The 27,587-nt window shown below is 36.6% G+C and overlaps 1 protein-coding gene across 5 annotated transcripts in view; it reads left to right on the forward strand.

The window, feature by feature from the left end:
- Positions 1-821: 821 nt before the first annotated feature.
- Positions 822-27,587, forward strand: part of CDH7 (cadherin 7) — a 134,436-nt gene continuing 107,670 nt past the window's right edge. For 2 of the 5 annotated variants that reach the window (XM_078346976.1, XM_078346974.1), the window contains exons 1-2: positions 1,820-1,958; positions 13,543-13,948. In XM_078346976.1, coding sequence (XP_078203102.1) covers positions 13,739-13,948 — 210 coding nt within the window. In that variant the 5' untranslated portion in view covers positions 1,820-1,958; positions 13,543-13,738. Of the gene's footprint in view, positions 1,188-1,819; positions 2,203-2,330; positions 2,756-13,542; positions 13,949-27,587 lie in introns of those variants that run through there. The other 3 variants (XM_054244290.2, XM_078346975.1, XM_035271302.3) reach the window with 3 other exon arrangements.

Consider the following 27,587-nt stretch of genomic DNA (forward strand, 5'->3'; position numbering starts at 1 on the left):
TGCTGTGGCTTGGTGATACTGAATATTAATCACTGGCTTCCTGAAGCTTTTAGTTCAGAACAGTTATAAGAAAATCTCTCACCGCAGAAATCAGCTCATAGGTAAAACAAGATAAATATATGTCATGTTACCAGAAAAATCTAAAGTGAATCTAATGATTGTACTACATGAGCTAGAATAATTGAGCATCTTAACACAGAAAAGTATTTCAAAGACTCAAAGATAAAGTCAAGATTTTGTACCTGGGTACCAGGTGAATTATAGTGTCCATAACAGAAAAGAACATACTGGGAAAATCCAAACTAATATCTAAGAAAAGATTCGGAGGTCTTTTCTAAGCATCTTGAATTTGGGTGATGGCTGACAGTTGAGTGGAACTGGACCACGAAATGGTCATCCAAGCAGCCCTGGATCTTAGAGATAAAACTTTTAAAATGCATTAATGTTAAGTAAGCAACATAGGATAGTATCTGGAACTTAACAGGAGTTTAAAATTGCTGTTAGAATTATTAACATAGAAATCAGTTTTAAACACTGACTAAATTGAATGGGCGAGGTGGGGGAGGCATGGTACCAGTTAAATGGCCAAGAGAGGCTGGATGGGGGAAAGAACAAGTATGCTTGATTGCACAAGAAATCAGAGATACTGGCACGGACAAGAGTAAGCCCATGTAACTGGTATCCGAAGAATTACTGCTAAGGTTAAGAGTAAGTGCGTAAGACACAGAGGACACGTTCCATTGGTAGAGTGAGAAAAATGAAAGGAACGTAGTTGGAAATGATCTCTCCCCTTCCTAACACTTAGGACAGAACACCTACTCAGGAGATTGAAGCGAGCACCAGAGCAGAGGGAAACAGCGTGCTCCACTCCGGGGGCTGCGCCGCGCTCCAAATAAAAAACCAGATCCCTTTCCTTCCTTCCACACCTTACGAGAGTCCTCCGTCCCGCCCTGCGAGTAAATTACACACTTCGGAAGTTTAGCATTAGAGAGACCAGCAGGGGAGAAAATTTTCTGCAAGTTAAAAAAAAAAAAAAAGAAGAAAAAGAAAAAGTAGAACTAGGGCAGTCCGAGGAGATTGAAAGGGCAAAACTATCAAGCAAGAAAACTGTAAGTTCTGATTAGTTTTATGACTTTGCCTTCATGCCTCAGGAGCTCAATTGATCACGGCTTTCACGACAGGCAAAGGTGGGTGTTGGGGGGGCAGCTTGAAAATACCCTCAAAACTCTCCTCCAGGTCCGCGATTTAGATGCAAATGCCTCGCGGAGAGATGGTTGGGCTGCAGCCCCTCCTACTTTCACTCTGCTTCTTATTTTCCTGCGAAGGAATCCATCCGTTCAGATCTGTCAGGCGGAAGGTGGAGGAGGGTGCGCGAGGGTGCGCGCGTGTGTGTGAGCGCGCGTGGCGGCCAAGCGGCTCCCTCTTCTTCGCGTTCTTTTCTAGTAGCCCCCACCGGGTCTCCGGGAGGCGCGGAAGTCTCAGTGGCTCTCCGGTCTGGCCTCCGACAGCGCAGACAGCCGGAGCCCTCCGCTCATCCCCGCCGTCCTTTCCCCCACCTCCGGCCCCGGCCCCGGCGCGCTCTCTCCTCCTCTCCCGCGCGCCCTCTCGCCCTCAATCCGGCCGCCGCGCGCTCCCGCTGGCTCCGGACCCTGCATCTCCGCCAACGGGGAGAGCCGGAGGGGCCCCTCGCCGCGCGCGGAAGCTACGGGCCCAGGGCGCCCGAGGCCAGGGCAGGGTCCCCGCGCGCCGCGGAGTGGGTTGTGATTGGAGGAGAAGCCCGTGCCGGGCGGGCCCGAGCGGGTGCCGAGCCGGTGCCTCCAGTCTGCCCCGCGCGCGGAGCTGCGCGTACTGAGTGCCCCGGAGCCCGCGGGCGCCGGGCAGCCGAGCGCACGTCCTTTCGGATGCACACGCCCAGGTCCCTGGCGTCTGACGGCGCGGGGAGGGCAGCGAGGCCCCAGGTGAGTGTGGCTGCCTGCGCGGGGCTGGGGAGGCGCCGCCGGGCAGAGGTGCGCCCTTGCCGTGCGCCTTTGGAAGCGAGACTAATCAGTGAGCGGAGAGCGGGCGGGGGTGTCCGTGCGGAGTTTCCCTGGGCATCCCCAAGTTACTGCGTGTTGCGGTGAGATATGGCTCTACGAGGCAGGACAGGCGTGTGGACAGAACCGGGGGCGTTTGGCCCGGAAAGCCAGTGCTGACAGACACCAGGTGCGACGGGAGGAGTAGTGGTTGAGGGTAAGAGCGAATCCCGGCACTCTCCAGGTGCAGAGGCCAACATGGGCAGGCTGGAGCACTCTCCTCCGAGAGGAACGCACGCAGGCTCCTCCCTCGACCTCGGACTGCTGGGGGCACAACTCCGCGCCGGCTGCAGAGGTCTGAGGCTGGAGGGGGTACGCACCGCTGTGGGCAGGAGTCCTTTGAACCATCCACGCTAGACACCTTTTACCTTTCTTGAAGGTGGAGCTCACCTCGGGGTGCTTTGCTCCCCCCCCCCCGCACCCCCCGTAATTAGTATTCTCCTGATCTGGTTCATCTGCATCCTGCGTCCCTTCCGCCTGGCTGTACCTCTTTAAGTGTGCGCTGGGAAAAGGGCGCCCTGCTTCTTTGATTGCATGGTGGACTTCATGGGTGCACATGGTACACTGCTAGTTGCTGGTATTCAACATTCCAGTGTGGATTAATGAGAAAAAGACCCGTTATTCTGTACTGCTTGACGTTTTAGATCGTTATCCGTACGGATTTCTTAAATGTCATAGTTCAGGTGAGTAAAGATTGGCAATGAGTTCACCAGCACTGGGCACATGGCAAATTGTTGAGAAACCGTCAAGGATGGGGTGTATTAAGGCTTTGAAGATCTGCATATTGAACCAGAAATGTACTTATAACATCTAATGCTTTGCAATAAATATCTTGTATCTATTAGATCGTTTGTTAAGTGAGACCTTTAAATAATACTTGTACTCATAATTTCTGTAACCACCAGACAGATGTTCAGATCATTTTTCATAGAGGAGTAAACAGAACTTTATACAAAAAAAAAAAAAAATGTAAGTGACTTGTTAATATATGGCCCTTGCCAAGTGACAAGTATGTATTTTTAAAAGCAGATAACACCTCACAAAAATGTGTATTTGAAGAGTTTAAGAGCAGTAGCAGCCTTTTTTCTAAAGGAAAGTTTGAATAGACACAATATCTAAGTAGTTTTAAGAGTGTCTTTGTAAAGGCAAATTGTTAGGGGAGAAAAGAGCTAAGAAAACAGTTGCATTTGAAGCTTTCAGTAACTCACCAAAAATTACTTCTTTCCTAAAGCACTAGTTAGACTTTGTTTCACCTAAGATATTTTCATGTTAGTATATGTCAAAGGGAAATGCACGAAGAATCTTTTTCTTTATTTTTAAGGCTATTTGGAATAGTAGCAATTAAAATACAAAATAATTGAGGCAGGCAGGCAGACTGGCAACTTTGTGAAAGTCTTGCTTCTGTGTTAGTGTTTAATATGGAGTGGGATAGCAGAGCACTTAGGTAACATCCAACGTTAATAGTCTTATCTGGGAACGCTAGCTGAGTCTGAGGACAGAAAAGTAAAGAAAACAATAATCAGTAGCATAGACTGTCACCCTGCTAAACGCTATTAAAGTTTGCAGCTTTAATAAAAGGGCATTGTGCACTTACAGCGTGAGATATTATTGTAATTAAGGGCTGCAAGAAGTCATTAGAATTGTGTTAACAATCACTTGACAGACTCACAACTCTTCTTAAGTCTACTTTTATTGATTTAATAGCACAGAGCTTTTCCCTTTCTTACCTAAGGATAATTGTAAAGCATCTATATTACTGCAATTTACCCTTGAATTGACTCTAGTGTTTAGTGTCCAATGAAGAAGAGAGGGTGGAGAGCACGCGGAGCTGGCCACTGTTCAGCCTTCCTCTGCCTAAAAATCAAATGACTGTCTCCTCAGGCACTGTTTCTTTACTGGTTTCCCTTTTATTCAGCATTTTTTTTTTGAAGGTAAAGCTGATATAAACTCCTCAGAATGTATACTGATATGAGGAAGTGAGTACATTTTTGTGTTGAGCAAATACATATTTGGCAAATATTTCAGAAATTCTTTACAAAATATTAAACTTACAAACTGTTCTTTGCTGTGGATATTTATTGCTGAGTGATTCCAATCTTTCTTGATTTTATAAGGTTTTACATTTATTGCTTTAATAGCTTGTATCACATCACAGTTCTCTCTCTCTCTTACACACACACACAAATGACTTTTACTTGATTGGAAGGCTTCAAAGCCTTAGCTTAAATTGGAAGTTTCAGGAACTTCTAAAATAACTAACATGCATTAGTTGATTGCAAAGGGATTGAGATGGAAGCTTTTTCTTCTTCAGATGAAGGAATCAGTTGCTACTTGGTGGGGTGATAAAGGGGAGCTGAGGACAAGGAAAGAAGACATGTGATCAGAGTCTTGTGTGTGACCATCTCCCCAGCCTCTGACAAGCAGAGCATATCTAGCTGTAACCAGCAATACACGAGTGCCTCCTCTGGGGATTTGCTGGTTCTGCAGAAAGATACCCCTGCAAGCACTTCCCCCTTGTTATTCTGCAAGTCTCACAGATAAAATTACCAGTGCAAATGAATATGCAGACATCTGTCCATATATTCATTTCAGATATAGTATAGATTTTCATTCTGATAGAATCTCTTTTCTGCTATTTTGCAAAGTGTTTACAGAAACATGATGACTTTTATTGAAGTCACATAAATCCTACCTGGCACAAGGTAAATAAAAGGGTAAATTAATAATTAAAGTTGATACAGCTAAGATTTCTTGTAAGAATAAATTATAAAAATCTCTGAATGTAATTTTACTGTTTGTTGATACATAAATAACTCAGAAAGATTGTGCCTTGTTACTTTGTTTACTTTTAAATTTATGAAGTCTCCTCCTAGTTTATTATAAATGATTGTTTCCCCTTTTCTAAAATTTCTTTCACCCATGGCAAAGGTTGTGCTTAGTTGAAATTGAATCTGTAATCTACTTTGAGAAGTTTTCTTTCTATGTTTGATAACCAGATGCACACTACAGGCTATGTGATTCATTTCCAGGGCCCCTGCCTGCATATTTAGGCCAGTTAACAGTAGGAGGTTGTGGTCTGTGGTTGTAATGTTATCTGGCCCAGGGAGCTAATGGATTTGATCACAGTTTCTTTATGTGAGAAGTCACATATCTCAGAGAATCCCTAGCCTCACTAATTAAAATGTAAAAAATTATACCTTTTAAGTACAAAAGAGAGGGTTCTTGCATCAAAATTAAAATTATTGAATGTAATGTTAAGCTTTAACTGGTATACAGATGAAACAAATGAATGCTAGCATATTACTGTGCTGGAAACTGAAGACAGCAACCTTAAACCTAGGATGATTATAATGGGACTATCAGGAGCAAAGAGTTATCTCAAAATACAGGACTTATGTCACAAACCAAAAGGGTACAATAGGAATGATATTTATTTTTCCAAACAAAATGGCCCCATGTGTACTTTTTTATATCCTAAGATATTGTCCTGAGTTGGTACCCTATTAATAAAATGGTCAATGGGATATTATTCAAATTTCAGTGGAAATAGTTAGTTACCTAGTGTCATTATTTAGTAGGAAGTTATTTTTGGATTCCAGAGTTGTTTAGAAGGGAAAAGGCAATTTTAAATTTGGGAACAGATAACTCTTCTTCTTCTTTTTCTTTTTGTAGGATAGAAACATACAACTCTAGACAATAGGTTTCTTCACCCTGTATTCTCTGCACTTCTGAATGGTAATTATGGTTACCATTACCTACTTAGGAAATTTAAAATCATGGTCATATAAAAATTTAAGTACAATCAAATCTACTTTGTTTGGCTTTTAGGAAAGACAGTATGTTCTAAGGATCAAACATTGCAAAAGCACTCATTACCAGATGAGCAATTTTTAACAAACACTTTAAAATACTCATTGCATCTAGTTATGCAGTGGATATTGAATCAGTACCTAGCTGTGTGATCTTGGGCATTTCACTGGGAATCTGTAGATTTCTATTTCGTTCAAAGTAAAGAAAGGGCTGCTTTGTTTTTTCTCATGTCTGTTGCAGTTCAAATATGTCATCAGTCTGTGGTTCTACCACTTTGGGAGTCTTCAAACTTAAGGAGTAGTGGAATCCTAGGATTTTAAAATGTTTTTCCTTTAACATGAACCCTAATGAAACCAAGCTATTATATTCTTCAGTATTGAAATGGCATCCTGTTTATCTCCCTCTTAGATGTTGTCCTGACTAGTGTGGCTGGTAATGTTTTGGTGCGTAATAGTGTGGTCACAGCTCTGAAAACACTCTCTGTCCCGGACTGTTTTCTCTCTAGTGTTGTATTCTGACATCTGCTCAGTCATGAATGGGAGATTAGAATATACTTTTTCCCCTTTGGCATTCCCAAAAAAGTATTAAGGAGTTCTACATTAAAAACAGGCAAAAGCAGCAATGAGTAAGTACTGTCCTTTACACAAAGAAGACAACTCTAACTTTGTGGACTGAGATAAATCACAGGGAGGACCTCAGCGGTAACAGGTGGTGGTTGTCCTGGGGACACAAGGGCAAATGAAATTCTTCAGAGAAGACACTGGATGAATCAGGAGGCAGTCTCTTCATTGAATTTAAATAAAACCATTAAATACCCAAGGAATACCTAAAAAGAAACAGATTTATTTTCTCAGACTATACAAAAACAAACAAACAAACAAAAAACAAATGAAACTATTAAATAGAAGGTTGGTTTTAAAACAATGGTAATATTTTACATAGTTCCCTCACTGTGGAATGGTGTCATTTCCACATTTAAACATGTACATCTTTCACCCTACTTAAAGATTCTTTAAACACATGCTGCTGTCTACATGTAATTCAACCTTAAAAGAGTCTTGGAAATGACAGTTTCCTCCCAATAGGTCAAGATTTTTTCTATTTTGTTGCTATTATTCCAACTGTGATTTCTTGTACTATTATGTTTCATAGGTCAGCCAACAAAATGTCTCAGGGAATATCAGTTAGATTCTGGAAGTGTTTGTCAGTCAACCATTACGGATTTTTTTTTTTAATTCTTGTTGATTATTCTATTAAGTGCACTGACAGTCCTCAAATGTCATTCCTACAATTGTTTTTCTAGAAAATGCAAATAATTGAATTTATTTTTGGACTATCATGCTCCACCTAGTCATAAACTATACCAATTTTTAAAAGAGAGGCATAACTTTTTAAAATCAGTATTGTCAATTGACAGTAAGTTGTGTGTTAGTGTGGTATACATTAAGTATATTTCAAAGCAATTTCAGAAGACCTGCATCTGAGGCAGACTCCAGACAACAGAGAGCATGAGCAGCTGCTCCTTGCGTAGAATTTAGAAAAACCTTGGTGTAATGGGGTCTTTAATTGTGATAAGCCATTGCTTATTTATGTTGGACTGCAACAAACACATTCCTGTTCAACTTTAAGTGCCATAAAACCAAAAATAGTCCTCCATTTCCTTTTAGTATAACAGATATATATTATAGCACACGTTATTTCTAGAAAGCATACAGCACTGTGCACTTTTTAGAAAAGCAGTCTAACACATATAAATTAATTGGCAATTCAACGTGTTTTAAAACTACTCTTGTGGCGATATGTTAATGTGCTATGGCTGAATAGGAAAAATATTTGTTATGGTTTTAGCATGGTGACTTTAAATGGAACAGGTTCTGGAAGATTTGCAATTTTGCTGATTAGCAGTTGATATGCTGATGCATAACAATATATTTTTTGGCATGAAGGGAACTTTAGTCATTGTTTTTAAGTAGAGAAAAACATTTGATTAAGAGTCATTTGATCCGTTAAAAGTGGTTTCCTAGAGATGTCAAGTGGAGTAGAAATTCCAAGAAAACTTTATAGTAATGAATTTGTTTTGGTAAAAATAACATTAGCTGTTAAGGTTAAATGGATAATAAACAATCTACTTGGAACTAATATACTGCCATTTAATTGAACAAAAATACTTGGAACAAAATGGTAGCATGATAAAGTGATTTCATATCCAATAAATGATGTTGGTTTACTAAATACTGTTTAAGGGATTTTCACCTTTTTTCTTTTCCCTTCGGTCTATTCAAAATATATTTTTCACTGTTTTATACTCTGATGTGAATCCAGTGTTTTATTTTATAACCTGATGATTAAGGTTTGTTATGCTCATCACAATACTACTTGTAGTGATTTTCAGGTATTTCTATTTAAAAAACATGGAAAAATATTATATATATGTATTTTTAATTTTTAGCCTTAAAATATCAGAGTAAACAAAAACATTTTAAATCTTCCTCAGATTGTTTTTGTCCATTTCAGATTAATCATTCATCCAGTAGCCATCACGACTACTCTTCCAGACATCTGTGATTTACTCCTGTTCCATTCTCTCTTCAGATATAACTTGTTCCTCTTGTTTTTCTTCTCAGAAATGTTCTATCTTCTTCCATATTGTTACTGTCCAAAAGTTTATACAGATCTGTAGACATTCCTTCAACTACATACCAACACACACACCAGACACACACATACATACACATACACATGTATGTATGTGTATATATATTATATATAATACATCAAACTAATATTATATATATATATATATATATATATATATATATATATAGAGAGAGAGAGAGAGAGAGAGAGAGAGATAGATTTTTTTTTTTTCCTGAGCGAAAGAACTAGTAATAGTGAAGAGGTCAGCTCTTCAAACCACATGCATGGAGGTGGAGACTACTCATTTTTTCCTCATGTGAATCCTCTTCCTATCTCCTATATATGAAAAACTCAGATGGGAAAGGAGGGGGAAGAAAGAGAAAAGATAAGCAGCATGAAATTCTAAACAGGGATGCAGTATTTTTGCTCTAGGGCACAGATTTGTGAGGCAATATTTAATCCTTTGTGAAAAGTCAACAATTTGTTACTGATTCTGTATTCAAGTTCATTTAAATGTAATAAAAAATATCTCAAGTTTAAGTTTTGGCTACTTCTGTTTGATAACCACAAAGAACTGTAGGTTTTTTAAAAATAATGCTTCAGAGTCCTGATTTCTTTCACGATACCCAGCTCAGGACAGAATGAAATCGGTTGAGCAGGTATACTTGCCTTTCTCTTGAAAATGAGATTTGATTTTGATTGAAAAGGAAGACAAATATTTGTAGAAGATGGATAAGTAAAGGTGGCACCTGACCTGTGGCCATGCAACTCATCCGTGGCTATAGAGGGCATATGTTCCTGGCAGAGTCGGGTACTGCCAAATATACTGGGGAACACATTACAAAACATCATCAGTTCAGATCACAATGGTCACACATTACTTTCTGATTTTCCAAGTGCACTCCACAGAGGGTATGACAGAGACATTTATCTGAAAAAAAGGAAATGTCATCCTCTAATAATATACACAATGCCAATTAAATATCCTTGTGCACTCTTTGTAGACCTTGGAGCAAGGTAAAAACAATTTGGCTCAAGAGGCTGGCAAATATTTCAAAGACTGCAGAGAAATATCATGAAATTGTTTTGAAAGTGATTGTGATTTATAAACATGGTTTACTTACCAAGGAATTTGTATCTTGATTTGTTATACAGTTAACTTTTCATATTAAAAATGAGGTTGATTATAATGAAAATGAGCATTGTGTAAATAATTTCCGAATGTTAATAATGTGCCTACTTTGGTCCTGGATACTACAGGTGCAGCTATAGGGTGGATCTTCCTCTTCATTAAAGTTTATGTTTATACTAGCTGCTTTAAAGAAATCCTAGGTTGAAATGAGTTCCGCAATTATCAAGTATCTTCCCCTCACAGATATTATCTCAATGACTGTAATATCACCCATAGCATGTTCTGTAACTCCCTTATTTTATATGTTCTAGCTAATTTGACAAATCCCTAGTCTTGTTGAATGGAAGAGAAATAATCTTCAAGAGCAACGAGAGTACATTAAACAGCTCTCGTTAAAGTGAGTGCTCATTTTATAAGGAGGCCAAATGTTTCTTTTACATTCCTATAACTTTCTTAAATTTCTCTACCCATTATCTTTTTTTTTTTGAGAAGGAGTCTCACTCTGTCACCCAAGCTGGAGGGCAGTAGCATGATCTCAGCTCACTGCAACCTCTGCCTCCTGGGTTCACACGATTCTTCTGCCTTTTGGGTAGCTGGGACTGTAGGCCCATGCCACCACACCTGGCTCACTTTTTTTTTTTTTTTGTATTTTTAGTAAAGACAGAGTTTCACTGAGTTAGCCAGGATGGTCCTAATCACCTGACCATGTGATCTGCCTGCCTTGGCCTCCCAAAGTGCTGGGATTACAAGCGTGAGCCACTGCACCTGGACCTCATCATCTTTAATTATTAACAATATGTATGTTATCACACCTTTAAAAGACCTAACAAAGCAATTTTATATAATTGTCAAAAAGTAGAAAAGTAAGACCTGAAAAGAAAAAAAACTTTATAATTTAGCTCAGCTCCTTCATTTTGCAAATGTGGAAAATAAAATCCCAGAGCGATCCAAGGTCATACAGCAAGTGGTGGGGGCTTGAAGGACAAAGAGTCCAGTGATGTTATCCCCAGGCCAGACTGCGTGTTTTCTTTCTCATCAGCGAACACCTAGTGAACTCAAATTTCCATAGTTCTGATATTTGTGTTTGATTTCTAAAAATTTGCAGAAGGCATGCCTTTAAAAAAAGAAGTATATATATATTTCTTATATATATATCATATATATATATTACTTATATATATGATATATATAATACATATATATCATATATATATTACTATGGTTCTTTTGTATTCATCTTGATATTTTGATTTATGACCATGTGGTTCTCTGGAACCAACTATAACTATCAAAATGGTTTCACTTGGTGTAAGAGTTGTCTAAAATATTTTAACATAGGTAACATTAAAATGAAAACTAACATCAACCTATAACCTAACTTTAATGTAGCCGGTTTCAAACTAAAACATATGATAACAATCCCAACAGCTTTTTAAAAATTCCTTTTTGATTGCAAGGCGCTATTATTGGCATCTCATGATTTACTAATTTCATCCTGTGAAATAGCTGCTGTTACTGTCTTTGTTTTTTAGATGAGCGACTTAAGGCTTTATCTCTGGAACTTTTTAGAATGTAACTTATCCAAGATTATGTAGTTAAGACAGGCCCAGAATTTGAATCTTTATCTGATACAGACACCCACAGTATTCACTGGTAACTGACTCCTCAAATGTTGAATTCCAAAAGTTCATTTGCTGTTTAGTTTTTTATGAGTTGGATGTATTGTCACCCTGAAACAATGTTACTACATCCACTCAAGTCATAAAGTAGCCTACATAATATAATTTTGCTCTATTGCATCTAAAAATATGTATTCTCAGGAGTCAAAGTGTTTATGTCATCATCTTTAAGAAATATTTCATTCTCTTGAGAAGGGAGAGTAGTGAAACAGGAACTGTCCTGTGGCCACAGGCTTCACATGCTTGTCTCAGCCATCTGACCACAACTCTAAACCATCCCTCCCCATCACCAGGAGACTGGTTTGCCACTAGATGAAGGAAGAAGCTCCATGACTTTGCCCTTCCCATACAGTCAGTCGTTCTTACTTAAGACCACTCCTCACAATTCTCATCTCATCACTGGACTCATCCCTACACTGGCGCACCATATGCTGTTCAAAGTTTAACCACCTACCTGCCTTTTCAAAGGATAGGAAGCGTGCCTTTCAGGCAGGTTGGTCAGACCTACCTACAATAAATTTTCAACTTAATTAAGGTACATTGGAACATCAAGGCATGATCCCAAGTTGCTTGTACTTTATAATTCAAAGTCTAGAACAACTGGCCCTCTAGTGTGGTTTCTAAATGGAATACACTTATTTTTCATCCTAGGATAAGGTATCTGGATTTGCGGAGATTGTGTTCTATGCACAGGCTGCAGTTAATGTGCTCTAGTAAGAGTTATCATTCTAGTGGTTCTTAGTATACAGTCATTAGATGAACACTGGATCTTTCTTAAATGCCCTCTCGAATATCACAACTTTATGGATATATATTTTAAATGTATGCATTCATTTTAGCAGTTCATTGCACAAAGTCACTGCAACCCGTTTATTCTAGTTGCATGAACTATTTAAAATATTTGATAAATTTGTATGTATTTATATATCCCTTTCACATTTCTCCTACTAACTATAGTATTTTCTTAAGAAATTTGATGATAAATTTTTTTATAACAGATACTCTTCTAACAGAAGGGACTGAAAAGCTCAGGATAGTGCATTTTCTGCTTTAATAGGGAAGCATCTTTTGGCTTTATGTTCTTAAAACTATATTTTTATCCTCATCCTTAAAAAAAAAAACAGAAGTAAGCAAATGATACTTCTTTGCCTTAATCATTCTATTGTTGATTTATTTATAGGAAGTAAAATGAATTCATAAACCAAAGTGCAACATGGTGATTTAAGTGAGCACTTTGTCATAAATTCTCATTACTCTGCGTTTTAGGGGTGTGTTTGAAAGTTGGTTTTGTAGCTGAGTTTATATCTCTTGCATAATCAGAATTCTGTAACTGAAATAAATAGACATTAGAATAAAAGTGTTTTTCCATGCTGCTGTTAAAGCACCTCCTGGGTGCATGCCAACAATGAATGGGCCTCACAAATACAGCTGAGTTTTCTCACCCTTCTGTTGATCAATATAATTCAATTCTGTAAATGTTTGTGGAGGGAGGCCCTACTATGCGCAACTCATGCCGCAAGATGCTCAATAAATAATTGTAAAATAACAAATAAACTCATTGCAGTAGCATAATCTAACATGCTACACAGCATACATGACAATAAGTTCGAAGGGTGGAAAATGGAAACTACTGAGCTTTTCAGCTGATCACAATCAAATCAGAACACATCAAACAGCTGGTGTTCTGTGACTCAGAATCAATCAACCAGTTTTGAGTCACCTCATACTTTATTTCTCTTTACAGTTTCACAGAAGAGATTTAAACCAGCATATGTCCTTCCCATTTGGTTAAATTTCTGCTTTGAGTTGCTTCGCTTTCACATTCTAATACCGACGAATGAAAATCACTGTAATATAAAATAAAAAAATAGGTCTATATTAAAATTATTTTTAAAATGAAGCTTCCACATTTGTGTAAAATAAACCATATGCTCAAATAAAATGCCCTAGAAGAAAAATGATATTTTAAAGCTGTGTTATAAGATGAAGATAATTCTGCATCGGCTGTATTTAGGTGATTCACAAATATACCAGTGTTTATTATGATTTTATAAGTGTATAATTAATATTTTAATAATTATACAAATAATGATATTTGTGTAATCTTAGAAAATTTGTATATTCTTAAGATCAATAGTAAGTTAGCAAATGAATGTTAAATATTATTATATGTTTTGGTTCCTGATACCAGCTCTTCTCTTTGTTCTGATAGGTACCTATTACACCATTCTTTGGCGAAGGCTATTCAGCAGTGGTGACCTCTTCCAATCCTATACTCTACAAATTATTATCTCTGGACTTCCAGCTGACACCCTGCCGAAGGCAAGAGCTACTAAGCCAACTGGAACTGTGCCTTTCCTCTTGTCAAGGTTTTTTTCTTACACAGGAAAAAGAAAGAAGAAAAAAAGATGAAGTTGGGCAAAGTGGAATTCTGCCATTTTCTGCAGCTCATAGCCCTTTTCCTGTGTTTTTCTGGGATGAGTCAAGCAGAACTCTCAAGATCCAGATCAAAGCCCTACTTCCAAACAGGGAGGTCCCGGACCAAGCGCAGCTGGGTGTGGAATCAGTTCTTTGTTCTGGAGGAATACATGGGTTCAGACCCCCTCTATGTAGGAAAGGTAGGGTATGTGACCTTTCAAAGTTGTAACTGATTATTGTGCATGTCTGTGGTTGGATGAAAAACTGCTATTTTTTTTTTCCTATGGGGATGGTCAACACGTGACATCATTTCTGTGAAAGAGTTTATGAAAATCTTTGGTAATAGCCACTGCGAAGTTGTAATCAAGGTATTATATTCAGTACGGCGAAGCTGTATATTAGGGAATGATGCTTCATTTCTAAAAACAGATGAGGATTCTACAGAGGCCTAGTTTGCTATCATGATAACACACTGATAAAGCCGTCATTACCAAAGCAGAGCAAGACTATTCATAGTAAATGAAGAGTAGTAAGTTCTTATAGCCAGTTGGTTTCAGCTGCTGCTTTTAGGGTATTATGAAAATGGTGTTCATACTAACATTAATACTCAGGTATCCTTCCCTGATACTTGCAGTGGAAAAACTGCAACATGAAACTATTGAGGCTAATTTTTCTAAATCATGAACAATTCCAATCTGCATTTCTTAGCAATCTTGTTTTGATAGCACCTCGTGTGTGTGTGTGTGTGTGTGTGTGTGTGTGTGTGTGTGTGTTGTAGCTTGCTTTAAAACTTTTGCTGTGGATTAAAAATGATTGTGGGCAGAAGTCAGTTAGAAATGATGTTAGACAAGTGATGGGCAGTTCCTGGTGCAGTTTTTGGGTGTCTGAGTGTTAGCTGGATAGACATTTTGGTTTTCACAACTTCCTTCTGTCTGAATATTTGAGAAGGAGTTTTCACTGAAAGCTTCCTGAACCAAAAGGTGCTTCTAGAAAGCCTGCCCTTTTCTCTGCCATTGTCATATCATGTTCCCAGTTCCTAGTTTACTTCAGGTTCAATTATTTTACTATTTGTAAAGGTGTACTGAATTTTTCAGTTTGGTACTGAGTACTGGTGAAGGTTTTCTAAGTAGGGAATTTTAGCAAGAAAGCTGCGCCTCTGTATTTTTACACTTCACTCTGTCAGTTTTATGTGGGTCTTCCTGGTAAAATGAAGCTTAGCTAACTAATGAGTTTGTCTATAAATCAATTCTTCAACTTTGAAAGATAGAGGAATAATCTTGGTGATTTACTCCCTGGGTCCTTTTTTCATTTGAGCACACCTTAAGAAAGGCTGAAAATTATTTTTGTTGATGAGTATCTATGGCAATCAAGGTAATCTGTATTATATGTGTTATTTCTTTTAATGTCTGTATTTTACAAATACTGACTTTTGCTGCCTTGTTAACAAAAGGATGTTAATAAGTTAAAGGTTTCTAGGGATGTGAATTAGGGTTTTTATTAGTTTTTTGGCCCAGTCATAGCATTTTCCTTCCTAAACTTATGTAAACACAAAGGTGTTTTGTGCACAAATATATTTTTTATGGCCATTCTAACAGTAACACAGTCATATACACTGTGTGTGTGTGTGTGTGTGTGTTAAAATTCTGTCTCACTCCCTTGTTAGTTGTTTTCTTATAAAGAAATCAAGAGGAGTAACTATAATGATTAGGATTTGATTAGGAAACTAGCTCTTAATTTTATTCATTTTTAATGGACATTTATCAACAAAGTCATCGAACATTCTTCAATGGACAGATCTGTAATATTCAAGTAATGTATACAAGAAAGTAATAGTTATTAAGTAAAATCATATTTTGTGACAATGTAAAATTTTCTAAAAGCAGCAAAAATATTTTTAAACTAAATGCCATTTAATTTGGTATTAATTGGAGCTGCTTGGGTGAAGCTGACATTTCAACTAAAAATCAATAGTTTTAAAATTTAAATGCCCTTCTTCTGAATTTCATAACCTTCACATAATAATTCAGAAAGTTTATTCCATATAATGCCTACAAGTCAATTTAAAATTATGAAGAGGTATGTCCCTATGTTACTTAAATTCCACAGGCATACAAAGTTATTGGGCAAAGGTCTTTTGTTTATAAGAGAAATCATGTGGTTTCTTGATTAGGTAACAAGAAATATTATGTACTTCCCTTTCAACTAATCAAAGAAGGTCACTTATATTTATATGACAGAAAAGTTAGTTTGCTTTTTTCTTTTGCATGCTGTATATCGGGAGTTCAATATCGCCTTTCAGAGAAAAATGTCCAGGATAGAAATGGATTTAATTTTAAAAGAAATATTTTAATTGGCTAAAATACAGGGAAAAAAGGACTGTAAAATTATTTGAGATGGAGGGAGAATTTATAGATAAGAGAGACAAATGTAAGACCTTATAAGAACAATTTTTATATACCCTTGGAAAAAAGTGGCGGAGAACTTGAGTGCTATAGATTTTATATTTGAGATGATGAAATGATTCTTTCCATTAATAGTTTGGTGGTCTGAATAAGCAGAAATATAACAAAAACTTTGACTTAAGTACAGTTTTTATTACTTGGGTAAATAAAATAGATATTTTTTTCTTTTTTCAGTTTGGGAGGTGATGTCTATGCCTGGAAATGTTTATAGGACAGAAAGAACTAAAAATTATAGAAGAAGATGTGGAGAAATAGCTGGGCAGATAATCATAGAAAGAAAAGAAAGAACCTGATTATTCAGTGCTTTTCACAGATGTATATTCAGTCTAGGCTAGTTAGATGGTGACATTCTTAGTCATTCTAACACAAATCTAGCTACTTGGGTAATTTGGAAAATATAAGTGATGACGTTTATACATTATATGCCTTAACTTGATCACGTAACAGATAAGTACAGTATATGTCAAATTGACATCAGTTTTATATTCTTGCTCTACCACTTTCTACCAGTTGTAGAACTTAGGGGCAATTGCCTAATATAATTAAGGTTTAGTTTTCTAATCTCTAAAATAGAAAAATGATATCTACAATTCAATTCTGTTACTGAATAAATCCAATTAAATTATTTATGACATTCAATTACTCTGGACATTATCATATTTTATATCTCACTACATATTAATTATAAATTAACTTATTTATGGATCATCTATTTTGTTACATGTCACATGTTATCTGTGTGATTCCTCAGATGAAAGCTGGCATTATTTTATGTTCTAATGGTGTTTATATTTATTCCAGTTAATTATAGGAATGTCTGTTTTGGCAGTGCTTAACAATGCAGCTTTAAAAAATTATCTACATATGATTAAACTATGGCAGAGATACAATTAGTGGGTAAAAAATTTAATCCTTAAAGAGAAACTTCAAATATTAGAGAAATGATGTCTGCGAGTTTTTTTAGCTCTCAGATTTGGAGTCCATATTAATGGCAGATGACCAGCAAGATCAATTAAATGACTCTGCAGTGAATAAAATTTGGTCATTAAGACAATGGAGATAATGAGGCTGCAACATGGCTTTCAAGCTCATTATTTTAGGTAATTTACTGAATTGGGTTTTACATATGATAATCCAAGACCAAAGTAAAAGTGTCTGTTGGATGAGGCCAGGAATGCTTCTAGAGCCCGTACTCAGGAATCACTGGGGCACACACTTCTGGACTGTGCTAGACTCTGATGGTACAACCCATATCATTAGCTTTCCATCATTTGCTTGTCAAAAAAATTGATGAACTGCTGACTCTAAATATATAGACTTAAAGAAGGAGCCCTTGGATGTTAGTCTGAGTTTTTTTTTACTTGTGATTTTATTATATATATTATATATAAATAAATATATATATTTTTAAGTTGTACTTTAGGTTCTGGGGTATATGTACAGATCATGCAGGATTGTTGCAAAGGTACATACATGGCAATGAGGTTTGCTGCCTCCACAACCCTGTCACATATATGTGGCATTTCTCCCCATCTTATCCCTCCCCAATCTTCCCACCCCACACTGTCCCTCCACTATTTCCCTTCAGCAAGATCAGTGTGTGATGCTCCCCTCCCTGTGTCCATGTGTTCTCATTGTTTAACACCCACCTATGAGAGAGAGCATGCAGTGTTTGATTTTCTGTTCTTGTGTCAGTTTGCTGAAAATGAAGGTTTCCAGATTCATCCATGTCCCTACAAAGGACTTGAACTCATCGTTTTTTATGGCTGCGTAACATTCCTTGGTATAGATGTGCCACATTTTCCTTGTACAATCTATCATCAGTGGGCATTTGAGTTGGATCCAGGTCTTTGCTATTGTAAACAGTGCCACAGTGAACATATATGTACATGTGTCTTTATAATGGAATAATTTATAATCCTTTGGATATATACCCAGTAATGGGATTGCTGGGTCAAATGGAATTTCTATTTCTAGGTCTCTGAGGAATTGCCACACTGTCTTCCACAATGGTTGAACTAATTTACACTCCCACCAACAGTATAAAAGTGTTTCTGTTTCTCCACATCCTCTCCAGCATCTGTGGTCTCCAGATTTTTTAATAACCACCATTCTAACTGGCATGAGATGGTATCTCAATGAGGTTTTGGTTTGCATTTCTCTAATGACCAGTGATGATGGACATATTTTCATGTTTGTTAGCCTCATATATGTCTTCTTTTTGAAAAGTGTCTGTTCATATCCTTCACCCACTTTTGAATGGGTTTGTTTGTTTTTTTCCTTGTAAATCTGCTTTAGTTCTTTATAGATTCTGGATATCAGCCCTTTGTCAGATGGGTAGATTGCAAAAATGTTTTCCCATTCTGTTGGTTGCTGATTCACTCTAATGATAGTTTCTTTTGCTGTACAGAAGCTCTGGAGTTTAGTTAGATTCTATTTGTCTATTTTGGCTTTTGTTGCCAATGCTTTTGGTGTTTTAGTAATGAAGTCCTTGCCTATGCCTATGTCCTGAATGGTTTTGCCTAGGTTTTCTTCTAGGGTTTTATGTTGTTAGGTCTTATGTTTAATTCTTTAATCCATCTGGAGTTAATTTTAATGTAAGATGTCAGGAAATGGTCCAGTTTCTGTTTTCCGCACATGGCTAGCCAGTTTAATAAATGGTGTGTGAGTTCTCTTTTAAAGAATAACAGTGCCCCTTTCCTTACATGTATATCTTAATTACCATCATGCCCATTTTCTTGTTTTTATATGGAAAAAATGAAGTGGGGAGGATCCTTTCTTTTCTCCTTTTCACTTTATCTCACCCCTCCCCTGGCTATTTACAGTAGGTCACAGTTTCCACCCATTTTATTGCATCGCACTGTATTTTTCCTCAGCCCAGTCTTTTACTCACTTAATGTCCCCTAACTATCTGAGGAAAAAAAAAAAAAAGAATTATCTACCAAACCACTCAGCCTCTGTTCCAGGTATTAAGTGTTTTTCATCTTTCTAACTGTAATGGGCTGCCAGCCCATTGCTGTGCCCTAGGCCATTACTTTCACTGAAATGTGAGTTTCGTGCCTCTTCCACAGTTGCTTCCCTAGCTGTTAACATCACTCTTGCTCTTTTTTTTTTTTTTGCTATTTCCCTTTCTTCCCAACTCATTCAGGGAAAATTTATACCTATTCCCCCATAGAAATCGAATACATAGAAATGCTGTTGGCAGGATTGGCTTTGCTTTAAATTTAAGCTTACTTGGAAGTGTTGGTGAGCATTTTCGATGCACTTAATTTTACCTCAGCAGTATCTCTGACCAAGAAATCATCTGCCTCCTGATGTCTAAAGATACATTCAGAATTCCAAAAAAGAAAGTTTCATGTCGAAAATAGGTTGTGTTTATTTTTAAAAACTTGGGTTGCAAATTAGATTCCTTAACTGGGAAATTTTTATATTAGATATGGAAAAGATAAATAATGGATGCCAAGTGTGAGCAGCAGGGAACGGCGTAGTCATCATAGTAAAATTTACAGGTTATAGATTTTGTTGGGAAAAGGGAAACAGGAACAGCGTCCTCTGAAAGTGTAGATTGCCTAGGGTCAGGTCAAGTCAGGAGAAAACAAAGACAGTTTTTGTTTTTGTTTTTTATTGGAATGAATAGAAACACCATTTCATAATAACTTTATAAGCAGAGGTAATTTGTAAAGGCGCATGTTCTTTGTTAGTTCCCTGATAGAAGTGTGGAGTTCCTGGTGATTTCAAAAGGAATTTGGTCATGGATTAGCTCTGTGAGATGTGAATAAGTTCAGATTTTTAGAAATACTTCTTGGCAGTTATATTTAGCTCTTATAATACTCCAATAAAAAATAACCTATGTTAGATTGTGCCACTAAAATGCAGAAACCCATGATTTATTCAGCTTAATATGGCTATTTCTTTTAAAAAAGACATCTTAGTTTAGAAATGAAGGTTATGATTACCAAAGGCGTTATGCAAGTAAAAGTTGGACAGAGTGGAAGACTTTCAGTTATATTTCTGAATATGGCCCAACTCGACACTCTAGATTGAGCTGCATGCTTCCTGATTGTCTATGTATGTTGATCAAAATCATGTAAAATCCTGTCTTTTTAAACATGTTTGTATTTATATGCAATCTACTTGCCTCCTATTTTGTGACAAAAACTGCAAAAATGTTCAAATGCAGTCTATATTAGTTTTTTGCTGTTGTTGTTCTTGTTGTTTGAAGATGGAGTCTCGTTCTGCTACCTAGGATGGCGTGCAGTGACGTAATCTCAGATCACTGCAGCCTTTGCTGCTGGTTCAAGCACTTCTGCCTCAGCCTTCCCAGTATCTGGGACTACAGGCATATACCATCATGCCTGGCTAATTTTTGTATTTTTAGTAGAGACGAGGGGTTTGCCATATTGGTTGGGCTGGTCTCAAATTCCTGATCTCAGGTGATCTGCCTGCCTCGGTCTACCAAAGTGTGTATTAGTTGTGTTTTACCATTGTATTTCTATTGAGGCTTTTGGTGCAAAGGACAAGATATAAAGTGAAATGACGATTGAGTTCTTTCTCTGCAAAGTGCACTGTTATTCTTTGGACAAGCTTTATGAGCATTGCTCATAGATACAGAGTCACAGGATCTGCAGCCCTCCATGACTCACCAGGATACACGACAGAATTAGATAAGCAGCAGGACAGTTACTGAGCCTTGTCTGGGTTGAGCATATGTAGGCAAGGACCATATTGGGAAAAATTGGGTCCTCATCATTTTTGTATGATTTATATTGATTATATGTCTTAGGTTGATTACCTGGGACAAACACCAGTTTGTACAAACATGCTTAACATTGTATTTAAGAAAATCTCTTTTGCATGCTGTTAAAGCTACCCTCTGTGTTTTCTTCTTCTTCTTTTTCTCTTTCTCCTTCAAATATTTGTCACATACTTATTCTGTGATAGATAATGTGCTAAATAGAAACTTTAAAAAATAAACTCCTTCATAAAATTCAGTCTGGTTGGTAAGCCAAGCAGGTAAACCTATGGCAATGGAAAGCAGTAAATTCCACAGCTAACCAACAGCTGTGGAGGTGGTTACCACATAGAAGGAACTCAGAGATCCAAGAACAAAAGCTTGCATGAGGACACCTGGTGCAACCTCTGTGATTTTGTATCTTTTTAATACAATCCTAAAATCAAAGCAAAAACAAATTATCTTCTTAGAAAATAGGGCAGAGTTTTCTAAAAACTATATTGAGAGAAGCTTTGTATAGTAGAAAGATCAGTAAGCAGAAACTCCAGGTTAAAGAAGCAATTTCTCATTATTTTTAACACAGCCCTGAAACAGTAAGTTTTGATTTTCTCATCTGTATAATGAGATCAAAGTGGTAAAGTTTTAAACTTTTATTATTTTGAACTAATTTCAAACTTGTAAATAAGTTTCAAAGTGCTATTCTCTAATCCAGCTTTTCCAAATAGTAATATCGTATATGACTGCAGCAATTATTTAAGCTAGGAAATTATCATTAATATGATACTATTTACTAATTAACAACATATGTTTAAAATTTGCCAATTGTTCTAATGAAATATTAGATACTTGTTTCTGGCAGGAACCAGTTCAATATCACACCTTTCATCTGACCTGTTTCCTCAGACTTTTCCCATCTGGGATAGTTCCTGAGTCTTTCATTGTCATTCTTGACTCATAATTGGGTAGAATATCCCACAATCTGGGCCCATCTCATGTTTCTTTTTAATGCATACATTTCAGGGAATGTGTTTTTGGCAAGTGTAAGACAGAAGTGATGCTTTTCCCTTCTCATTGTGTCACGTCAGAAGATAGAAGATGTTGACATGACTCATTCACAGTGATGGTGAATTTGATCACTTAGTAAAGGTGGTGTCTGCCAGGTTCCTCCACAGAATGAATATTGTTTGAATGTTCTAAAATCTTGAAAGAGATGTAAAATAATCTAAACTCTCATTAGAGAAGGGAATAAATACTACTGCTGATTTGAGGGAGGTGCAAGGGTTTATTCAGTACAATCTGTTGTCCATGTTTAGAATGAGCAGGGTGAGCCAGATTTAAATCTATAATACTGTTTGATCATGTTCATAATTTTATGCAGCCATTGACTGTGTTTCTCACAAACACATCAATTTAAGATGTCAAAGGTCAATTGATTTTGCTTATTTTTTTTCTGAATATTGCAATAATATGCTTTATAGTTGAGAATTGCAGGAAAATTTCTGCTAATGTAGAGTTAAAAATAAGAGCTTTCTCCCCACATTGCCTACAAAATCTAAAGAATTGTTTTGCATTGTAAGGTTTGGCCCCAAATACTTAGTCGTGATAATTACAAATGAAACATTGTTTTGGAAAATAATAAACACTTGGAGTCCTACAAGTTTAAAGAATTAACACAAAACATTACAATCTGATGTATGACATTTTAATATATTTACAAGATTGAAATAGAAACAATTGATAAAATTATATTCAGTGTTGAAAAAAATTTGTAATGACAGTTTGTTCTAATTATTTTTGTTTAAAGCTTATAATATTTCCGTTGCTTAGTCAGTACTTATTGAAACTTTGGAAAGCCTTCATGAATTAGAAAGGAGATGTTCTTATATTAGAGTTCGAGTAATATATATGTTTGATAATAAACAGAGTAAGGGAACAGCCATTAGAATTATGATTGAGAAGAGCTAGAAGATATATCAGCAGTCTATATGCAATAATTATCTTTTTTTCAAATCTTAAAATGTTAGAAGAGTTTGAACTAAAATTAATACTACTTTGTCATAATATCAACCAATCATATTTTAAATATAGATACAATTTCAGTATCGTATTTGTCTGTTCTGGTTTCCATAACAAAATATCAGATTAGATGACTTCCACAATAGAAATTTCTTTCTCATAGTTCTGACTGAGAAGTTCAAGATCAAAGTGCCAGGAAAGTCACTTTCTGGTGAGGGCTTTTTTCTTGGCTTGAGGACAGCACAGCCTTCTCCATGCCCTCACATGGCAGAAGAGAAAAAATTCTTACCCTTTTAATGAGGCTATCAGTGCTTGGGATTCAGGTCATAACCATATAATCTCATTTAACCTTAGTTACCTTACAAAGGACTTACCTACAAATCAGTCACATTGAGAGTTAGGGTTTCAGCTAATGAATTTTGAAATGGGGAGAGTCACGACTCAGTTCATACCAAGTACATAAATTGATTATAATTTACAGGAAATGAATGACTAACAAGTAATTGTTGAATAGTAATGTAATCTGTAATTTAGTTTTAGCAAGTAGAAGTTTACATGGCAATTTCAAAAATGTATTAGAGCTAGGCATGGTGGCTCATACCTGTAATCCCAGCATTTTTGGAGGCCGAGGTGTGTGAATCTCTTGAGATTAGGAGTTTGAGGCCAGCCTGGCCAACCTAGTGAAACCTTGTCTCTACTAAAAAAAAAAAAAAAATTAACTGGGCATGATAGCGTGTGCTTGTAATCCCAGCTACTTGGGAGACTGAGGCAGGAGAATCACTTGAGCCTCAGAGATGAAGGTTGCAGTGAGCCCAGATTGTGCTACTGCACTCCAGCCTGGTCTACAAAGTGAGACTCTGCCTCAAAAGAAAAAAATATATGTTAGCAAAATAGTTTAACTGAGGGTTTAGAAATTTTACCCATGTTTGCTTCAGTCAGTTGTAGGTCTCAGACCAAGAGCCTGAGAATTACCTTCTGTCCTTTTGCCATACAAACAAAAAAAGAGAGCCAAAAGATACTGGGAGAAAAACAAGCCAGTATGGGGAGGCCATCTACATTTCTAGTTAGGCTAGAATCTTTGTCTTTTGCAAGATAAATGCAGAGGAGTAATTTCTCAAGATGGGGCTGTGTTACAGGAATGGTAATTAAAGTACCAGAACCAAAATGATTAACATCATTCTAGCAAGTTGTGTGTGTAAACAGTGCAGAATTATCTGATAAGAATGCTTCCTTTAGAATGTTTGCTTATCTCCTTCGTTAAAATGCTGACATGTTTTAAGGTATTTAACTGAAAACACACAATCAAAATTTGGACAACACATACATAATGTTCAACAGATGTGAGTTTGAAACATTTGTGATGATCACCAGTGAAATTAGTCAAACCATGCTTAAATTAGATTTTTCTGATTTGTGAGTCATTTAAGGGTCCATATTGGAGTGGAATCTGTATGGAGAGGAAAAGATTACACATTCTGCACTTGATTCTTTGAAATGAAGGAGAAATAAGATAAAAATCGGCATTTTCTTTCCCATAAAATATCTGAGAAACTCAGTTCTGTATTTCTCATCAACTCTATCCCTGACGCAGTTTACATAATTTTCTCAACTGAATCATAAGAGCTGAATGTAGGTGGTTAACTGATATGTTTTGCTTAATCGAGAGAAGCAGATACTGGGGAGCTGTAGTAATTGGAATTTGATTTAATTATACCTAAGAAAATGTAGCTATCAACGGTTAAAAATGATTACCAATGAAATAGATGAAAATTATTATATTGAAAAATTATCACATTAGAAAGGCTAACATCATACATAGGGCTTGCAATGAAACATATAGTCTGTAATATAGAGTAAAATAAAATCAATTGCCTTACAGGGCACAGACACACCTTAGAAAAGTGATTTTTTACAAGGTTAGTATCTAATGATGAGATACAGTTTAACTCTTGATATTGAAATTACAAACACAAGCTTTAATACAAATGCTAAGTTATCTTTTTGGTTGATGGTTGTAACACTTGCAAGTAGACTTTTACCTATGGCAGAACAGCTGCATTCAGTGCTTTTGGAAGAGCAGTTGTGAAGAGTAATGATCTGAAACAAGATAGTTTATCCCATTGATTAGATCATCTGTGGGAAAGGTGAGTGCAACTGATGATGGAAAATATATACAAGTGAGTGCAGATTCCGGGTCAGGGTCAGAGGAGGAAGCGCATTCTGTTTCTGATCCAATTAAGATTTCACAGTGGATGTTTATGACTAAAATCATATTCAAATGATTAACATCTTATAATTGTACGTTTTTCTCAACGCTATTCTCTTCACACCGATAATGGCTTCCAGTTTTTAAGTTTAATTTCTCTGTGAACTCTGGCACATTGATAAAGTCCAGTTTTTCAGTTAACTTTTAACCGTCTGCCTCACCAGAGCTAAGACATTTGTGCCAGAAATAGAAAATTTAAGGAGGAAGGACTTTAAGCTATCTCAGAGGTTCAACAGTCATACAACAACTCTTTTTATTATTTTTCCAAGTATCATCTTGGAATTCAGCAAAAAATATAAAATATATAATTTTGGTCATAAAATGCACATAAAGTGCACATAAAATGCACTTATATAATTTTATCAAATTATATAATTGATTTATACTGGAATATAAATATGACTATCAAATATTTTCACTAAAAGAAAAAATATATTCTTATTATTGTATTTTAATATTAAAGTTTCTTAGGGCTTCGACACTCATTTATTTTAGTAGCCTGAATTCAGAAATTCAGAAATTCTTTGTACAAATCCCTGATGACAGATCAAGTAGCCTGAGGTCCATCCCTTAGTGGATGCAGGAGTTGTCTTAAAAATACACATTTCAGAGTCTCATGATTTGGGTTTGCATACTGGCTCCCCTACGTACAAATGATGTGACTTCAAACAACCTATTTCCTCATTTCATTCCCTTCTAAAATAAGAACAACAATACCAACCTCACAAGGCTGTTGTATGCATAAAGAGAAATAGCAAATGCACATGAAAGCCTCAAATACGTATGATTTTTTTTTTTTTTTTTTGAGACAGAGTCTCCATCTGTCACCCAGGCTGGAATGTGGTGGCGTGATCTCAGACCACTGCAACCTCTGCCTCCTGGGTCAAGCGATTATTCTGCCTCAGCCTCCCGAGTAGCTGGGACTACAGGCTTGAACCACTATGCCCAGCTAATTTTGTTTTTTAAGTAGATACAGGGTTTCACCATGTTAGTCAAGATGGTCTTGTGATCTGCCCACCTCGGCCTCCCAGAGTGCTGGGATTATAGGTGTAAGCCACTGCACCTGGCCAAAAATGCATTTTTAAAAGTTAGTGAGCTTCTAAGAAATATCTATAATAATTTCTTAGTATAATCAAACATCTAATCAGTCATAAAACACTTAGATAATATAATTATGGTTCTATTTTAAAAAGAGAGTACCTATTTTCAGAGATACTTTGAAATATATATGGAGAGAACTGATATGCTGTTGGAGATTCGTTTCAGTGCAATCCTCAGTGTCAGAAGGTGGAGAATAAGAGAGGCTATTGGCGACACGTGAGCTAATAACAATCGTTGCAACTAGGCAATATACATGGGAGTATATTGTTTTAATGTGTATGTTTGAATTTTTTATAATAAAACATTTTTTTAAAAAGTTAGTGAGCTTAATGAGGAAAGGGATTGTGTCAAATCCAAGCATAGCATCTGTAGGTACTCTGGATGGTTACTGAATGCATGGGAAGCTCATGAAATTATGAGGCACTGTGAGGGTTGCTGTGAGAGGATTTTGAGTTTTAGGATGACTTTTATTTCTAGGATGTTAGATTACATTTGGCTATTCAGATCGTTGAAGGCAACACTTTTATACCCCACACTGTTTTAAGTAAGCATTTAAAAAGATTAAATAATTAGTGATCTCAAGCATTTTGTATGACATGAGTTTTCAGACTGTCCTTATACTTAGCTGTGCTGTCTTCTCAGCATCCTAAAACATGAAGGTCAATATTGAACTTCAATAATCTGACAATCTATAAGTCAATTGGTTTTGGCATAAATTCTATCCCTCTATTAATACAAGCCATGATTGCATTATTATTATTACTGTTAATAGTATTATCCCTTGAGAAAAACAATCTAAGGAAAAATAGGTTTTGAGACTATATGTATATGATTTGAAATAACTGGTGAATGCACTGAAGGAAGCTATAATGAAATAAATGTTTTTTTGCCAAAATCTATTTCTTCAAAAATTATTTTTCTTAAAATTGCTAAATGGGAAGCCCAGTATCTTCTTTCATAGCAAATTCCAATATTTGCTCTTGTTTACCCTTCCCTTCAGACCTTTCTCATTCTTCTTCGGTTTTACAAACTAAAACAACCTTTTTCAAATGCTCTCTCCTCCAGGCAGAATGATAGCCTATTGCAGTGGTGATACATTGTATGGGTGTGGGGGCCTGACACTCCAGTTTCCACGTTATGGAATCTTGTGCCTGAGTCAGCATGATTTCCTCGGGGCTGACATTGGGAGTATCTACAGCTACTCTCATATCTCAGACAATGTTGTGAGCCCTGGGTTCCAGGATAGTCTAGTGCAATGGAAA

The sequence above is a fragment of the Callithrix jacchus genome, chromosome 13 (genome assembly GCF_049354715.1).
Source record: "Callithrix jacchus isolate 240 chromosome 13, calJac240_pri, whole genome shotgun sequence".
Taxonomy (NCBI): domain Eukaryota; kingdom Metazoa; phylum Chordata; class Mammalia; order Primates; family Cebidae; genus Callithrix; species Callithrix jacchus.